Source organism: Bemisia tabaci, chromosome 10, assembly GCF_918797505.1.
Source record: "Bemisia tabaci chromosome 10, PGI_BMITA_v3".
NCBI classification, from domain to species: domain Eukaryota; kingdom Metazoa; phylum Arthropoda; class Insecta; order Hemiptera; family Aleyrodidae; genus Bemisia; species Bemisia tabaci.
In genome coordinates, this window is record NC_092802.1 from 34,308,661 (window position 1) to 34,325,145 (window position 16,485).

At 35.0% G+C, this 16,485-nt stretch overlaps 1 protein-coding gene across 1 annotated transcript; it reads right to left on the reverse strand.

The window, feature by feature from the left end:
- Positions 1 to 62: 62 nt before the first annotated feature.
- Positions 63 to 15,669, reverse strand: LOC109037557 (homeobox protein PKNOX2). The gene is made up of 9 exons (XM_019052293.2): positions 15,161 to 15,669; positions 14,235 to 14,369; positions 13,396 to 13,567; positions 11,771 to 12,004; positions 10,540 to 10,729; positions 9,296 to 9,432; positions 8,141 to 8,285; positions 6,660 to 6,794; positions 63 to 5,608 (listed from the first exon to the last, which is right to left on the reverse strand). The coding sequence occupies exons 2-9, from the start codon at positions 14,351 to 14,353 to the stop codon at positions 5,484 to 5,486; spliced, it is 1,257 nt and encodes a 418-aa protein (XP_018907838.2). The 5' UTR covers positions 14,354 to 14,369; positions 15,161 to 15,669; the 3' UTR covers positions 63 to 5,483.
- Between the last annotated feature and the right edge of the window lie 816 nt (positions 15,670 to 16,485).

Here is a 16,485-nt window from a genome sequence, read left to right on the forward strand (position 1 = left end):
CAGCCAATTATCCAAGAATAAATTATAAGAGACTTGGGGTAAGATGACTGATAAAACTTCACTTCAGAGATAAATTTGTTTATTTTTTCAAAGCTATGAAACAAATTGTAAAAAATAGAGTAACTTACAAAATACATAATTTAGCAATTAATAGTAATAAGGACTTGGCACCATGCGTGAAAAAATTCAATAAATATACACTGAAAAATTTAACTCAATTAAGGAAGCAGTACTGAGCAGTCTTTAAATCTGCTGAATTGGGTGTAAAGTTTAATGAAACTAAAGGGTCAAAACACAAAATTGGAAAATCTTACTTAAAAAACGTACATTCAATATATTTTTTAATTTGAAATTTGCAGTACATGGTGATACAAGTAAAGAGAAGAACTCAGCTATAAGACTCCCAAATTAAGTCAACGGCTCATGAATTTTTAGCACTAATGCGTTGACTTCCGTTCTTTGAGTTCAGCCTCGTTACTTGATTTATCATAACCATTTCAACAGCCAAAATTGTCTTTCCTCAAATGTTAATCCTTAGGAGGATTCTATTATTTGCCTTTAATAGAAGAAAGAAAGAATAAGAGAGAAGGGAAAAATTTCATTTTGAGGGATTCTTTATCCAAAAAGTAAAATAAAATAAAATCTTTAAGTCTTTTCATAAACTGGAAGAGGGACTGCCCTTATAATGGTCCAAGGAACGGAAAAAAAGAGGAAATGTCTGAGCAAAAGTTGTATAAATTTTACTTGCATTCAAAGGGGATTTTTCTACCTCAAAAGAACGAATCATGAATACAAAATAAAATTTAAATGGAATGAAAAAAATTAATACTTCTGAGTTTCTCGGTCCGCATTTCACGCACTCACATTACATTGAAAACTCAACGCATCACAAAAACCTGCAAATTTTACTCGATTTCGAATATCTAATACCAGGCTTGGCGATATACTAACATGGTTTTATACACTTTTTGTGAGAAAAAATGAAGCACCATAATGTGGTACAGAATTGAAGAAAACAAATTAAAACATTATGACACATTTCAGCCTTTGAAAAAAATACTGAAAAAATAAACATTGAAATATAAATTAAAAAACGAAAACTAAAAAAGAGAGCACATTTGTTTACATTATAAGACTAGCTCAAAATAACAAACTTTGACTTTGGGGCATGGTTACCAGCCAGAGCCGAAAATTACCCATTTTTACAATCAAGGGTAACAGGATTGGAGAGATCAGGGCAATATAATGATAAGCAAAATTCTAACTTGCTCGAGAAAAATAAAAACCAAAGATGAAAATACTGGGTGTTCACATTTTTAAGAGCAGTAAAACTAATATTAGTGGCTTAAAAATTGAGGCAGCAATAATCAACAAATGGTATTCGAGAAGAGCCTGTGCAAAGAAATTTATTGTGTTAAAGACGTCAATTCGTTGTATCACTCACGAAGAAATGTATCGTGACTGAACTGTTTCAGTAAGACAAGACTACAAACATTTTGTTTTTTCACGGGGGAACTGTTACACGAGATTGTCTGAAAATTTTGAAACCTTTTCTTCCTAGAGTAAGGAAAATTTACTAGAGAAGTAAGACAAATTTATGAGACAGTTTTGCAGTGAAAAATAAGATGTCAATAAGAGATACGGAAACAATGCAATCAAGATACGTTTCGTGCGAGAGACTATGAATTGACAGATGCAGTCAAAACTTTAATTATTTTTCTCACTTTTTTACAACATTTATGTCAGTTTTTTAGGAATGCTGCTTCTCATTACATTGAGCTACCACTACAATCAAGAAATTTCCCAACCTCATCTGACAACATTGCTGCAAAATAGACCATCCAAATATATTGACTCATATTTTTTACTTAATCACTGCCCACAGCTGATCGAAAAGGCACTACATACACAAGGTAGACAGAGCTGAGCCTAGACAGGACTTGAAAATTTACAAACAAGCTTGATTGATTTTCAAAGCATTAAAGCTAAGATATAAGATCAGTAAAGCTACGCCTCATCACTTTACTTTAATATCCTTAGTTCTTTAGAGAAAAGAACTGAAAGTTTCTGGTAAGTAAACTATAATTAAAAAAGAACACGGATGAGGGAATGTTATCTGACCTCTGCAAAATGAATTTTCAAAAAAATTTGAGCCAAATAAAATTGTGCAGTAAGTTCTGAATTTTGGATAAAACAAAGATAAAATTTTCAGTCTAATAAGTACAGAAAAGCAATTAATTAGTTCATATAAAAACATGAGAATTGTGAGCATTTGGAAGTCAAAGGAGGAGGAAAATTTAAAACAACAATGACAAAGGAATGCAAAATGGTTTTTGCTTGAATCCTTTCAGCATATTTGAATGTCTGAAGCTGCAAATGGTATACACTCGGTATTTCAATAGTTAATTAAACATACATCTATGTAGATACATATATAATACAGACTTTAACACATGGAAGAGAAACCTACCAGTCTATTTCTAGTATTGAATAAGAGGTAAATCACAAAATACGTATGGTTACCACTGGCATATGCGAATGCTTCTTAGAATAAGAAGGCAATCATTTAAACAACTTTCTTTCAATGGCCGATACATTCATTATTGGTTTCAAATTGGCTGCTGAAATCTGATAATTTGCCATAAATTGCTCATCCTTTTTGAGTAGCTGACACCTTATGATGGACATTAGTTTTAACAATCTTAGGAAAGTAAATTTTGACTGTAATGAGCTATCTACGCATTTTCTGTACTTGACCATCATCTTGTCTAAAATTTTTGAGCTGAAGTTACCAATTATATCTTCACGTTTCATAATCCTAGCTCCAAGCAGAAATCTCACAATTTGCAAGAGAAAATAGAATATGAAAAATTAATTTTACACAAAAAGACATCAATGTGTACTACGCATGTATTGATGGTTTTAATTAGGAGCCACTTTCAATATCTCCCTCTGACTAGAAGGTGCAATGAATTAATACGAGAACATCTTTAATCTCTTGCTAGATATCAGTAGATATCTTGCTTTCAAGTTTTTTTTTCTCTCGTTTGATATAAGAGCGATTTTCAAAGCTCTGACAGCAAATTTGAAAGCAATATTCTAAACTAGAGTTTAGTGGAATGTTTATCTTGTAAAACATCCGTTCAGTAAATGTCTAGATACTAAAGATAAAAATGTATCCTTTCATGTAATGCTAGCGATGGAATCTCAAAAGGATTTGAAAAATAGAAATAGATGGGAGGTGGGGTAAATAACTTGGAACATCGTTGAGTAGAGATACCTTGTTCCACATCACTTATGATTACCTCCTGGAATGTTTTGTTTGAACACTAAAAATATCCGCGAACAGCACTGGATTATTTACAATATATTCACTTAACTGATTAAGCACTGACTGACATTTTTGCCTGATCCAGATTTAAATATACACCTTATAATAAAGGAGAGTATTGTATTCAAGATAAAAAATAAAAACTTTTGAATAAAGACACTCGTATACAAGAACATTTCAATGAGGAAACAAATGGCTCAACAAAAAGAAATAGCTTTGAAACGCATAGATGGGCAATCACTCGACATCTGATGCTAAAGCTAATTGTTGATAACATATGGTCTTACTGTAGTTGATATAATACTAGTACATGTTGAAAATGAGAGCAGAATGCGCTTGACATTATATAAATGTTTGATATCACTTCTAAGTCTTGCCGATGACAGAACTAAATTTCATGCAATAAGAACCAATCTTCCCGTCAGTGTTCTGCCATGCATTTAACGCATGGCATCCAGGGAAAACAGAACACATTGCAATATTCGGCAGAATATTCTTGATGGCTAATTTTCCAGCAAAGTCCTTGAAGAGTTAACATTAAAGTTATTAATTCAAGATTGAGAATAATTCATACCTATTTTGGAACAGGTAATCAAATTTGTTGACTAAAATTTGATCGACAAGGGCAAAGCACACTTGCAGAGTAGTAAATAAGTATGAGCAAAAACGATGAGCTAAAATAGCACTATTTACTAAACTTTTTGCAGGACTAACAATGTGCAAAATTATTTCAGATTAATTTCCCCGTTAATGAGAGAGGACACAGGTAATTTAATTAAAGTCTTAGAATCAAAACTATGAGGAAAATCAAGTGCTGTGTATTACTTAATGGCATCAATTACTTTAACGGTATAGTTAGAGAAATGTCTAAGATAACTGGGCCATTGATCAGGATTTGGTACCGATGTATCTATTGACACTAAAAGTAAACCTTCCAGATTCTTGGCCTAAAAGTTATCAATAAATTTAAAAATTTTCCTTTCGATTTTTTTTTTCTACAAACATTGGAAGCAGTTGTAGAGAGGTATTTTGAAACTTATTTTTAAGGGAGAGTGAAGGGTTCTTTAAAATGAAAAAAAAAAAAAAAACGGTAAATTCATGATAAGGAGATGTGACTAAGAGAGAGTTCACCATTAATTCATTACGTAGCATCGTTTTATCTCAGAGTCAGAAAAAAAAATATGATAAGAAAAGATTTGTGCACAAAAATGGAGAAATCATGGCTAGATTCCATCTATTCTAAAAAGTAAATTTCTTCAAATACAACATGAAAAAATACACTGGCCATTCCCTTAATTACAAAAGTTTTAATGTTTTTCTCCTTGCTCTCAAAACAAGTGCAGAGATGGAAGACAGTATTAGTTATTTATTTCTCCGATTGAAGGGTAAGCCAGTGTCAAGAAAAAAAGATAGAAAAACAAGAGGACTCATGGGGAGAAATTAGAGCGGTTGAAACAATGCTGAGAACGAAATTGATGTCTAGGCCTAACTGAATTTTTTCAGAGAGCTTTGGAAAAAAAATATACCAAATCATAAGCAGGCTCCATCTCAAAGCGCATTGACTTAACCAATTCTTCTGAAAGGTTCATTTGTACTTTAAATTTATAATTAAACCTCCCACGGAGGGAGGGGGGCATAGAGCGGAGGGTAAAAGAGAAAAAAAGAGAATGAAAGGAAAATTATGGATAGAAAAATGTGTGGAGACAGTGAAAAATGCTAATACCTCTAACATAAGTCTACAAGGATTTGGTTCAAGTCTAGGGGCATTTTCAAGCAGAAAAAGTCAAAACAAATGGGAAGATTTGCAAAGATTAATCCAAAAAAAATCGGCAGAGACTTTGGAACTGAATTCCCTCAGAGGACACACTGGAGAGGAATAACATACGCTACAATAAAATGAGCCTGTTTTGCTTTGATTCTCAAGTGACTCCAAACAGGTCAGAATGAATTAAACATGAAAATGAACTGCTCTCACTTCAAAAAATAACAAGACCTTGAATTAGCATTTGAACAAATGACCAATGGTTAAATAATAAAAATAAAATCAAATAAAAAAATTAAAATAGAAAACACGATAAACTATAATGACTGGGAATGCTTTCAGTGGGAGCCAAGAAAGCTAAGACTTACGCTAATAATAGTTGAGAAATGACTACGAATTTTTCAACGAATGAAGAGATTCTGGTTTTCGGTCTTCGCCGGTTTCTGTCCCCTCGACACCACTGCCAACCTCACAATTATCCGCATCTGATTCGTCCGAGCTGACCGTACTCGAGTCTAAACCACATCATAAAAGAAAAAATTAAAATAAAAAAATAGAAAGATGTTACAAATTTTGCAGGATCTATTGCGCACATTAGAGCATCATATTTTGATGGCTGATGTCCATACATTAATTTCAAGAAAAAAATTGGAAAGTTTTTACCTCCAGAGGATAATTAACTCTATAGAGAAGATGTTCATGGGCAGATCCGGCAAATTGGTAACATTACCTATATTTCCAGTCTATGGAAACAAGTCGATTTTCAGAAGATCTAGGTACTCTGACAAGAATTGATTATCCACATAGGTTCAAATGGAGGAATGCCATTGTTACCAACCTGCTGGATCCGCCTCTGTGGACGCTAAACAAATAGGCCCTAATCAAAAACAGAGAATGTTACTTAATCGCCTTTCCTTTGCAAGCTTCGGCAATCATTTCTACAATTTAAGGTGCGGTTTCATATAAAAGAAACAGAACTTCACAGCCACCTACTGTTCGTCGGTGTGCTTCGTACTGAAAGACTCATGCAGTATGAAACACGCTTGATGAAAAAATGCATTAGAAAAACAATGCAGAGAAAAAACACTCTTTGATAAAGCAGCTGCATTAAATTATGGATAGGTTTTTGATTTTGTGCATTGCAGTGTGGCGTAGTGCGCTACTGAAAGTTTTTTACATCATTGCTAGAGGAGCAGTCATGACTTAAAAACTAGCGGCCGGGGCAAAGATCGTCTAATTACTTTTGAATCCCCCCTTGTATACTTCTATCTAAGACAATGTCTCTAATACATCACAAATACAGATGATAAGTATCAATGGTTTCCTCATAGCAAACTTAAAACAGTAAAAAGTATGAAATTCTGAGAGGCAATTCCGATTTATCAGCCAATTGTAGAGACTGCACCTCCTTTTAATTCAGTAGAAATAGTTGGTTCTTAGATGAGATATACATAGATGAGTGATCGAATGTTGGAGTTTGTTGCCATATAACTCGACTTTTATTAAAATCTATGCTTTCGGATTTAAGAAATTAGATATCAGAATTATCAGACAACTGATACATACCCTGAGTATTTTCTAAAGCGAACTGTTGAAGAGCCCCAATATTTTCTGACCAGAATTTTTGTGAGAACTGTTTACTACTTGCATTTCCAGATCCATTGCTTTTACTTTTCTTACCGCTACCACCTTGTTCACTTGCTGTAAGCATACAAAGAAGATAAATTAAATAACAAATGGTACCATAAATTGATGACCATAATTAAGTTCAAAATTTTTGAAACTTACGGAAAGTCGCAAAAGACTGAAAAAGTGGAAAATAAATCTTATAAACAGCTGTTTGAATTTTTTTTATTCCATTTACGATCTAAATTTTGAGCCTGTAGCACTAAAAAGCTATCTTGTCATGACAAAGAGAGCAAACTAGGCAGAGTTCTTTTGAGCATGGTCCTCTTTCGTGAACAGCGTTTTCTACAGGAGCTGAATGTTTTTTTTAACTTTAATGATTTGCCAGTGTTAATACAAATTTTACGTTCTTTAAAAGAAGTTTCTTGACATTGGCCTCCAAAATTCCAACTCTTGAAAGGTTCAATTAAAATAAAAGACATGGGTCTACAGATTTTTGGCTGCGGCTTTTCTTCAAATCACATCTTTGATATTATGTATAGATGTTTTTTGGGAGTATTTTGGGTAAAAAACTGATAAAAAATATGTGTTTCTTAGAGAAGACCCTTACATTGTGTCTGCAGTTCACTGCTTAGGAGATAAATTCTTAAAAATCATCTATATACTCTTTCACCTTAAGTGGTCACTAGGGCACAGATTTTTTCCTGCCACTTTCTTTAAATTGAATTTGTTTGGTGGCAAGGAATTGTTTCAATATATTTATATTTTTGTACCATTTAAGAAGAAATCATATGTGTTTCATAAAAGGTTGCCAGATGCTACTCACTGGAATTGGCTACTTAAGCGATATTTGTGAAAAACCTACATCCTCTGATCCTAAATCACCACAATAACTATTCCCATTCCGCAAAACCTATCTTGGAGAGCCCTACAGAGTTAATCGGCAAGCTGGGCAAGGAAGGAAAATGCACAATCTAAGATTTAATGTCTTAGATTAACTCCTAGATGCAACAATCCGAGGAATTTATTCTTCAACCTTCTATTCTGGTTAAGAGTGAACAACAGACATATAACTAATCCCAACAAGCCTGATCCGGTTTCTTTTAATATTTCATCTATTAATGGTTTTTTTCACTTCTGAATCCTTAAGAATACTTACAAAAATTTAGACAGAACACTTGAGATTTTGCTAACATGCGTCTCAATTCAGTGTAAAGCAGAAATTCTCACTACAGAAAGAAGAAAGTCATCTGAGGCTACTTCTTAAAGAGAAAACTGTGCCTGAATAAGCTTTTGCCCTTTGTAATGACAATTTCAGTTTTACAATGAACTACAATGAATGTTGGAAAAATTACCAGTGTATTGTATAAGCGAATCGTGCATCTAACTGCAATCTGTACATAGCATACAAAGATGCTCACCTGAATTATCAGAAGGAGTTGATGCATCTAACATGGGTTGCAAAATACGACGTCTTGCATTGATAAACCAATTGTTAACTTGCAATAGGGTGAGATTAGTTTGAGCAGCAATTTGTCTTTTCTCATCTTCGGTAGGGTAAGGATGCTGGAAATGAAAACAAATCATTATGAAAATATTATTAATGGGTATAAAACACAAAATTCCTAGAAATTCACCCACAACAAGGTACTCAACCATTACTAAGAACTTCTTTTCACTTGAGTAAAGTAACATAGGTATGGTGTTCATTGAAAAAAAAGCTTGCATTTTTTTTCTTTTTTCAAGAAAATTGCACAGGAAAACAATTGTCTGACAACTTTACAGTTACACTGATATGGACAGTAACGGTTATACATCTAATTAGGTCATACTTTTGGCCCTCGGCTGCACTCATGGTGATTAGCACCAGAATTTCCTTAATTTCCTAATTTTACAATTTCCTGACCTCCCTTGACAATGTCTTACTTATTCCTGACATCAAAATTTCCTGACCTTCAAACAAAAATTCTACTTGCTTTTTTTGCTTTCACCTACGATGACATCTGCCAAACTTTGGAAAAAATTTCCTCTTCCAGGGATTCAAATTGTGGCAGAGGACACTTGGAGGTTAATTGCTATCTTTCAAATGCCACTGGCTAAAGATACTGAGCTGACACACTGCTCGGAAATTTCCCTATGAAATCCCTGACTTTCCAGGTTTTCTAGACTGCCGGAAACCTTGATTAACAGTGTAGTACGAAGTCTGTCGGTAATTTTCCCATGTGTCTCAGGCTGGAAAGACTATCTTTTATAGAGTCTCTTGCTTGTTCTTGAAAAAAAACTGCAAGTTTCTATAATTCACAGCAGCATAAAAAAAAAACCTGATTCCTATACCGGAAAAGTCTGATGTGTTTTAATAAATTGAAAATTTTGATCCCTGGGAAAAACACTGTCATCAACAGATGGAAAATTAATGACTACTGCTGAATCCTTCACAGGAACAGCTGTGCTATAATAAATTGACTGTAGGTTACATTGCAACTATTTAGATCCTTTTAGGCTTTGCATATCTATTCTTTGATAAGCATTGAGTAAATAAATATACTAGATACAATAAGAAGAAAATAAGAACTTACCACCAAATGAGCAAACAACCAGGCACGCATAATACTTGTAGCATGTTTGGGTAACACTCCCCTTTTTTGCTTCTTCTTTGATCCAAAATAATCATCATCTTCATCACCGGAGCCTCCGCTGGTTGCGGACAGTGAACCTTTAGAGCAGTTTAAAGATTAGAGAAAATCAGAGCACAAATTGAAAGGGAGAAAAATATCATGAATAAAAGGCCAATTGGTTTAAAAAAGGGGACATTAATTCATCGAATGCATTTTTTTTTTTACTTTAAAGGAATGGAGATATCTACAAGACATTCCTTCATTTCTGTAGGCCCACTCAGATCTATCCGTAGGTACTTAAATCCTTGAGAGATAACTTGTACGTGTATAAATGGTGCAGTCATTATGCAAGCATTCAGAAATTTTAGAATTTTGGAGTCCCTAAAAAAGCGCATCTAAAAGGTTAAATGTAGACATCACATAAGTAGTATTGAGATTGCTGAATATTTTAAAATCAAAGAAATCAGGGGAGGGTAAATCCCCGATCTTGCAATATGTGCGACAATTGCAGAAAATTTTAAAAAATTGATAAGTGTACTTTCCAAAAATTCGGAAGGAGAAAAGTAGGGAATTTTGAGCCAATGTTAAAAGAAAATTGGAACACTTGGGCGGAAATTTTAAGGGACTTAAAAAAACAGAGGAAAAATGGTTAAAATGTTAAATATTTAATAATCTAAATTGATAAATCTCTTTCATGAAAAATGCCATCTTTTATCGAGGTCTACCAATGTTGATTAACAATCAAGACACGGTTATGAGGAAAAAATGCTGGCTTACAGCCAATGGAAAATGTCTGGAAACTTTTTGCAACCATGAGATATTTCACTGATCGGAAATTGAATGCCAGTTTTGAAACTTCTTTATGAAAATGCCACAAAACTTCACGAAATGTAAAGTTTATCATAAAGGAGTATGGTAGAATAGTGCTGGGTTTACACTTTTCAGCAGGGAAATCAAGGCGAAAAAAAATTGGGGGAAAAATCCAAAAAATAGGAGTCAATAATTTGAACTCTAATGAGTGTCAGTGCAAGACTAGGGGAGAGAATGTTCAGCTCAGGTGCATGCAGGTACTTGCAGATCCTGGTACTTACAGTTTGGGCCACATTTGTTGTGTTTTTTCAAGTTTCCATCGAAGACAAACCACTGATTAAAAAAAAGAAAGAAAGAGACTCCAGGGTAAGAATTGTCTCTGACTATTTGCCTACCTTGAAGAAGTGTCGATTCACATGGTGAAGGAAACGGGTTGGCACCAATTTGCGAGAGAGGCGTACTTCCGAGGACAGGCGGTGCTGGAGCGAGGACTGGTGTAGGGGCGGGAGAAAGCGGCGGCATTGCAGGGTTACTCAGAACGTAGTCTTCGCATACTCCCCCAACAGCTCCTGTGGAGGACAGCACCTGTCAAACAATAGCTCTTTGGCTCCTCTCACATACATAAAACATGCCAAGCTCCCGACACGACTGATGCTAATCAGGGTGCCTGTCAAATAAACTAAAATAATTTCCTATTTCCCCCTGTTTTAAAGGTAAAAAAATTTATATTCCCCAAAACACTCCGTAAAACAGATCCTACTTTTATTCATTGTTTCAACTTCAGGGTGCTATTGTTGGAGCCATCATCACTAGCAAACCTAATTTTTCGGAGGCCATCCATGATTTTTAACGGCCAAAATTACTGTTTTCGTAAATTTTCCAAGTCCAGACTTGAAGCTGCTGCACATGCAACGCATTTCAGGAACCCAAACTTTGAAGTTCGGCAGTATTGTACAAGTTTGTGTCAGGACTTTCCCACATTCATTGAACCCTTTTTATAAAGTTCTCTGTTAGCTCATAAGAATGTCTGGATTCATCACTTTTTCTTCAAAATTTCATTTTTCTTTTGTCTTTCGTTATCCTCCTTCCATCTTATTCATTGACCCTTATTCTGATTAGGTATCAAACTTGCAGCTGATAGCTACATGGATTATAGCCAGCCAATCACTAGTGAACTTGATATCTCACTATCAGTGATGTCAGCAAGGCTACATGAGCGTGTGCTGCCTATTTTCGAGGTCTTTTCTCCATCTTCAAATCTGTGAGCCATACCACTTACATTTCGGTCTTCTCTTAAATTTTATCTACTTAAATTTAGGTAAACGACAATGTTTCTTGGTGTTTTTTTCTTTCAAAGTTTTCTTCTGGCATGATACTATATAAAATTTTTCTTAAAACCTTATGATGACAGATAAAAGAATGTCTTGCATACAGCTTTGCTCTTTTATAACTTAAACCATTCATGACCAGCTCTGATCAAAGCCATAAAAAATCGAGATGTGTCATTTGGTAGTTTCACAATTGATCTTTAAGTATGTTACTTAAGTAGTTACTTAGGTATACGTAAGTCATTAAGTAATATTTTATCCTGTAAGAGGAAGAGTACAAGAAGATTCTGAGTCATACCTGTAAATGGTGGGGAGAATGCGCTAAAGGGCTACTGCTATCACTTGAATGACCACTACTGTTGTTGTTATTGTTTTCAACATAACCGGTTGCATAATCAGACCTAAGTAGGTTCTCACTCTGCATTTTTCCTTTTAAACATGTTATGTACCTGTTACAAAAGTCTTTACAGAGCTCTTGAACTTTTTCTAATTCGAGTAAATGAATTCGAAGGACTTGAATTGCTTTGATCATCTGTAACATAAAACAAGGTCATTAGGCATATGAGACAACAGTTGCCATCAAAATCAAATCTCTAGAGAGAAATAGAAATATTAGCACCAGAAAATTGTAAACAGATGCTGTCAAATTGTTCTGATTAAACTAGAATCAACCGACAGCGTTCATTTCATTCAATTAATTAATTTAATCTAATTTAGGAATAAGTTAATCTCATGTTAGTTTATTCTTTTTAAAAGAGAACTGAACAAGCTCCTGAACACTTTGAAATTTTCTATTAGTATTATGTTGCTTTGGAAACGTTGCTTGCGTTGCATCGGAATGTTGCTTCATGTTTAATTAAAAATGGATCGATTAAGGGGCTGTGTCATAGTTTTACATTGCAGTTTCGATAGTTTGACTGTAATCCAACACAAAGCTTTGTGATATACTCGCCATAGTGGTAAAATGAGTCTAGGTGTTTCTTGCAAATCATGTGACTTTTAAAACATTGCAAGGAATTTTGCATGTTTTGAGTAAAACAGCAAATAAATTATTCTGCTTTGGCAAATCCTCAGCAATTTGTGAAAGAAGAATGAAATAGGTCAGAGCTTAGAAAATTTTAGGAAAAAAGGGGTTTTCAAAACAAGAAGGCTAAGTATTTGCTGCACCCTTGGTATATCCAAGTGCATTTAAGGTGAATCTTCAGCTGCAGTTCCGAAAAAATCCACCACGTCGCGCTGCTAAAATCCGGCTCCGAAATCAGTGATTATGTAAAGATCACAATAGGTATATTAAATTCCAAGACTCATAAGGTCTAGCAGCATACATCTGGAATGCTTAGAAATAAACAGAAGCTTTGAAAGTTTAAAAATAAAAACTATAACTTGATTCCAGTTTCTCTTATGGGATATCTGTAAGTGCAAGAGAGATATCTGCAACTGCTGAGAACGATCAATAGCGATTGGTTGCATCAAGGTCATCATGCTTAACACTACTTTTTTCTGAGATCAAGTTTCAGAGCTTCAGAAATGACTTTTCACGTCTTTTTTAAGGTCAATAGGAAGAAGAATATTATGGCTAGAACTTATGACTCTTCGATTCAAACAGAAATTCCTTTAACTTTCATGAAAGCTCAAGGACTCACATTGAGCTGTGCGGACTCAAAAAATCGAAACGCAGCAGTGGCGCTCCCTGCGCGGAAAAATTTCTTACTGCGCACCACTGTAGATTCACCTTAAGTAGGTAGGCTAAGTCTTAAAATTCAAAGTTGTTCAGGGACTTGAAAATTCTTGAAAAAATTCACAAATATGTGCGACCTTACCAAAGCTCCACAAGCCCTGTTTATTGACCTTATTATTTAGTAACACGACCGAAATGACTTATTTAAGTTTTTAAGAGGTTCAAGAAAAAGAGACAATACTCACTAAACCATCTACTTCTGCATCGTTGATTAAAAAGGGTTTCCTATCTCGTTCTTGATGTTGAACAAAGGCTTGTATGTCCATGTTAAAACTCTCGGAATTTGGGGTTTCAGCTGACTGAGTCGCTTGTTCGCAACGTTCAAAAAGCAGTGCTAGCAACGGGAACAAGGGATGCCTGTAAATCAAACAAATATTCAATAAAAATGGCTTTGAAAAAACTGAAAGTAAAATCAAAAAGTAAAAATCAAAAGTAGGTATAGACGACCCTATTTTATTCGAACATGCCACAGAATACCTTCTGAGGGAGTGAGGGGCAGGGCTTATTACAGTCTTAATGAATTTTACAAAGATATGTTTCCTTAGATAAACTTAATAAATTATTGGATGATATTTATTGTTGAGTTCTTGTTAACTTTTTTTTTGTTTTCTAGGCAGTTGTATCAGTGACTTTGTCAAAAAAATCTTTATTAGTTGTAATTTTTTTTTTTTTTTACAATAAACGTAATCAATCTATCTGTCTCGGACTTCTTGTCATACTTACTTTATTTTATCTTAGGAAAACTAGTCCATCTTATGTTCTATGTAAACTTCAAACTATACAGTTACAGCTAATAGAACGTTTACCATGGTACCCAGTGCTTTCGTGGTTGGTGTCATCCATACTGCTTTCCAAAGAGCGATTTTTCTACTAATATTCTCCATGGAAAACATGGCATCTAGACAGTTGAGATAGTTTACAACTGTGTTAATCGATTATCCATCAAAACATAATTCTGGGAGCTGTGCAGCTAACCCATTGTTCAGTTCTGAACAAAAGCACAGAGACTTTGTTGATATCTTACTTGTAAACTGCTCGTTTGTCCGCTTCAAATACGGCTTGATCCTGAGGAATAGCATTGTTGTTGTCCACCGCAGTTTGTCCGCTGCCAATGTTCTCCGGGTAGGAAACCATTGCTTTCATTTGGAAGCACTAACACCTGAAATAACACAAAAAATCAGTAATACTAAAGGTTACATGACAGGGAGTAAATTTTCTATGAAATTGCCATGCAAAATTGCTGATGTGAGTGTTCCATGCTACTCTATTAGGTATTGCAGAATTTTATGAACAATTAAGATTTGACAAGATATTCCATGCAGTTGAGGGTCTTCCAGAAAAAGTATTACAAACCATACAAAGAACAGGAGAAAAAAGAAAAACTAAGTAACTTATTAAAATGTGTTAGGTAAGTACATTTCAGTGAAGATATCTAGCTTGAATTTGACAGTCAATCACTCGCTCTCATTGATGCCATTCATTGTAAATACCACCAGTGAAACTATTCTGAACAAGTAAAGGTAAAGTAGAAGAGTGCAGGTAAACGTTCTGGCACTCAACGATAATTGTTGGATTGGAAACATCCTAGGGCTTGGAATCGATCGGCGCGGAATAATGTTGCTCGGGCAAACCCTCCTGCTGTAACGGCTCGATACTGCATCAAATTTGAAGATCCAGCACTAGGAAGACAACGATCAAATAACTGAGTGTTTGGGTATTGATGAAAAATTCCCAGCGAGAAAGGAAATGTCTCAGAGGGAAAAACGGGCAAAAATTTCTGGAAAACTGCATGAGTAAGTGAGGTTATCCACATGAAATATGCAGGGCAATTATTGGGAAAAACTTGGAACTGATAAAAAGATCTGATACTATGATGAACAACACATTCATTAAACGGAGATAACAACGGAGAAGAGAAACAGCATGCGAAAAATCAGTTGTGTCACGTACATTTCAGCAGGGGAGATGCGGTACCATGACAGGGCAGGCGGGCCAGAAAAAAGATGATCATAACAAAATATTGATTAAATTCGTCTGGTCCATAGCGAGTGTCATAAACAAGCGATGCCAGTTAGAAGTTCCCGCAGGCGAGATACGAGGCTAGATGATGCACTTATGCCGCGAAAAAACCAATAGATGATCTAATAGAATAATATGCTAGCTTTTAATCACACCTCTCATGAGGGAAAAACACAAAAGAACACGGAAAGGACACCCATGAGGGACTTGGTGCCTCGATACGCTAATGCTAAAAAAAAATTCCGTGAGGCGTTCTTCTATCCCACGATAACGAGTGCGAATCTTAGGAGCCTTAGCTTTTGCGGAAATAAAGCACTTTCGTCACAAATTGCTTAAAACACGATGAAATTTTCAATTAAAATTGCAGGGAAAGAAGCCGTACGAATAACGCTGCGTTTGCCGAAATCGCACTAACACAGACGCGCAAATACGCATTCCAGCGCTCCACAACAACGCCGATGACTCGATGAGTGCAATGTTGTCATGTCATGTCAAGACCTGTCAAATTATTTCACACGTCATGCGTCAAACGTCGAAAATGACACACACTCCCTCCAATGCTGCCGTGCTGAGGAAAAACGCCGTATGAACCTCCCGGCGTTGCCAAATTTTCTTTGAAAAACACGGGTTCCCTGGTAAAATTAAGAATATTTTTCTACCAATTTATTTAGAGGATTTCGTTCGTATTTTGATCTTAAGTTCCTGAAAATTTCAAGGAAAAATATTTATAATTGAACGCAAAAATAAAAATGTCATCAAAGGAAATTTGGCAACTCTCGAATGTACATACGGCGTTTTTCCTCAGCATGACAGAATGGGAATGTCAATCAACTACAGAGCAATGTTGACTAGTCGTCCTTAGTTCATTGCTCGTATGATTTTAACGATTTTAATAAGCCCTCCTGAAAAAAATGTTCAAATTGAAGAAAATATAATTTCTTTTAGGTACACGTGTGTGTAAGAGTTTAATATTTGCTCACATGGAGCACTCCAAGTAGTGTTAACAGCTACATAGTAAAATTAATGCTACTGCATCGAAGTAGGATATGTTGCCTTTCTGCTGATTGAAGGGGCACCTTATGTTAATTGAAATCAGCTCATTCAGCTCCAGTCTTTTTTATTTTTTTTTTTGCGTTGCAAATTCCTATCTTCCTGATACATGAAACTCATCTTGGATGATTGTTTAAAATTGGCATTTATTAACCAAATGATGTAAAAATATTGCAATTTTGCAGAATTCAATCACAATTTTATCT

Excerpts from the sequence above, each read along its gene's own strand:
- LOC109037557 (XM_019052293.2), bottom strand. The coding sequence starts at position 14,353 with ATGAAAGCAATGGTTTCCTACCCGGAGAACATTGGCAGCGGACAAACT. Across the intron at positions 12,005-13,395 it reads ATGCAGAAGTAGATGGTTTA|ATGATCAAAGCAATTCAAGT; the intron begins GTGAGTATTGTC and ends TTTATGTTACAG. Across the intron at positions 9,433-10,539 it reads TGAATCGACACTTCTTCAAG|GTTCACTGTCCGCAACCAGC; the intron begins GTAGGCAAATAG and ends ACTGCTCTAAAG.